A 1,340-nucleotide genomic window follows, 5' to 3' on the forward strand; every position below is an offset into this window, starting at 1 on the left:
GCTGAGGGAGGCCAGCGAGAGGGTGCAGCTCCTCCACTCCCAGGTGAGGACATCCCGGCCGAGGCCACCGCCTCGCGTCACCTAGAAGGGCGTCTCCCCCGCCGCCCGGGGGAACCGCTGGGCCACGGGGTCTTCTCTTCCAGAACACCGGGCTCATCAACCAGAAGAAGAAGCTGGAGGGTGACATCTCCCAGCTGCAGGCGGAGGTGGAAGAGGCCGTGCAGGAGTGCAGGAACGCCGAGGAGAAGGCCAAGAAGGCCATCACCGATGTGAGTGCCCGGGAGGGATCCGTCTTCCGCCGGGAGGCGGCGGCGGCGGAGGGCAACCCCCGGAAGCCCCACTAGGGTGACCTAGAACGTGGTGGAGCCCATGGGCAGTGAGATCTTCCACCCGCTGCCTCTACGTCCAGTGTAGAGTGACCTAGAACGTGGTTGAGCCCATGGCCGGTGAGATCTTCCACCCGCTGCCTCTACGTCCAGTGTAGAGTGACCTAGAACGTGGTTGAGCCCATGGCCGGTGAGATCTTCCACCCGCTGCCTCTACGTCCAGTGTAGGGTGACCTAGAACGTGGTTGAGCCCATGGCCGGTGAGATCTTCCACCCACTGCCTCTACGTCCAGTGTAGGGTGACCTAGAACGTGGTGGAGCCCATGGGCAGTGAGATCCTCCACCCACCACCTCCACATCCACACCGTAGTGACCTAGAACGTGGTCAACCCCATGGACAGAGGGGGAGAGGTGACCTCTTCCACCCACCGCCTCTATGTCCACACTGTAGAGTGACCTAGAACGTGGCTGACCCCACAGCCAGATGGACACGGGTGACCTCATCCACCCACCATCTCCACACCCACACCGTAGTGACCTAGAACGTGGTCAACCCCATGGCCAGAGGGACATAGTTGACCTCCTCCACCCACTGCCACCGCGCCCCACACCGTAGCGTCACCTAGAACGTGGTTGAGCCCATGGGCAGTGAGATCCTCCACCCACCACCTCCACACCCACACCGTAGTGACCTAGAACGTGGTCAACCCCATGGCCAGAGGGACACAGTTGACCGAGACCACCCACTGCCACCGCGCCCCACGCCGTAGCATGACCTAGAACGTGGTGGACCCCATGGCCAGAGGGTCCTCGGCGTGACCCACCGCCTTCCGGGGGGACCTCAGTGGGGCCGAGAAGCCGCGACCCACACGTCTCTCCACCCCACAGGGGGAGGAGGACCGCAAGAACCTGCTGCGGCTGCAGGAGCTGGTGGACAAACTGCAGCTGAAGGTCAAGGCCTACAAGCGTCAGGCGGAGGAGGCGGTGAGACGTTTGGGGCGGCCGTGTGGGGCG

General features: G+C 63.8%; 1 protein-coding gene across 1 annotated transcript in view; it reads left to right on the plus strand.

Annotated features, from left to right (window-relative positions):
• LOC104285149 (myosin-7-like) overlaps positions 1-1,310 on the plus strand; it is a gene marked incomplete at its 3' end in the record, with an annotated part of 12,312 nt that extends 11,002 nt beyond the window's left edge. Inside the window, 3 exon segments of the mRNA XM_009883555.1 lie at positions 11-43; positions 144-334; positions 1,172-1,310. Coding sequence (XP_009881857.1) covers positions 11-43; positions 144-334; positions 1,172-1,310 — 363 coding nt within the window.
• Positions 1,311-1,340: the final 30 nt, after the last annotated feature.

The sequence above is a fragment of the Charadrius vociferus genome, unplaced genomic scaffold (genome assembly GCF_000708025.1).
Source record: "Charadrius vociferus isolate BGI_N301 unplaced genomic scaffold, ASM70802v2 scaffold364, whole genome shotgun sequence".
NCBI classification, from domain to species: Eukaryota; Metazoa; Chordata; class Aves; order Charadriiformes; family Charadriidae; genus Charadrius; species Charadrius vociferus.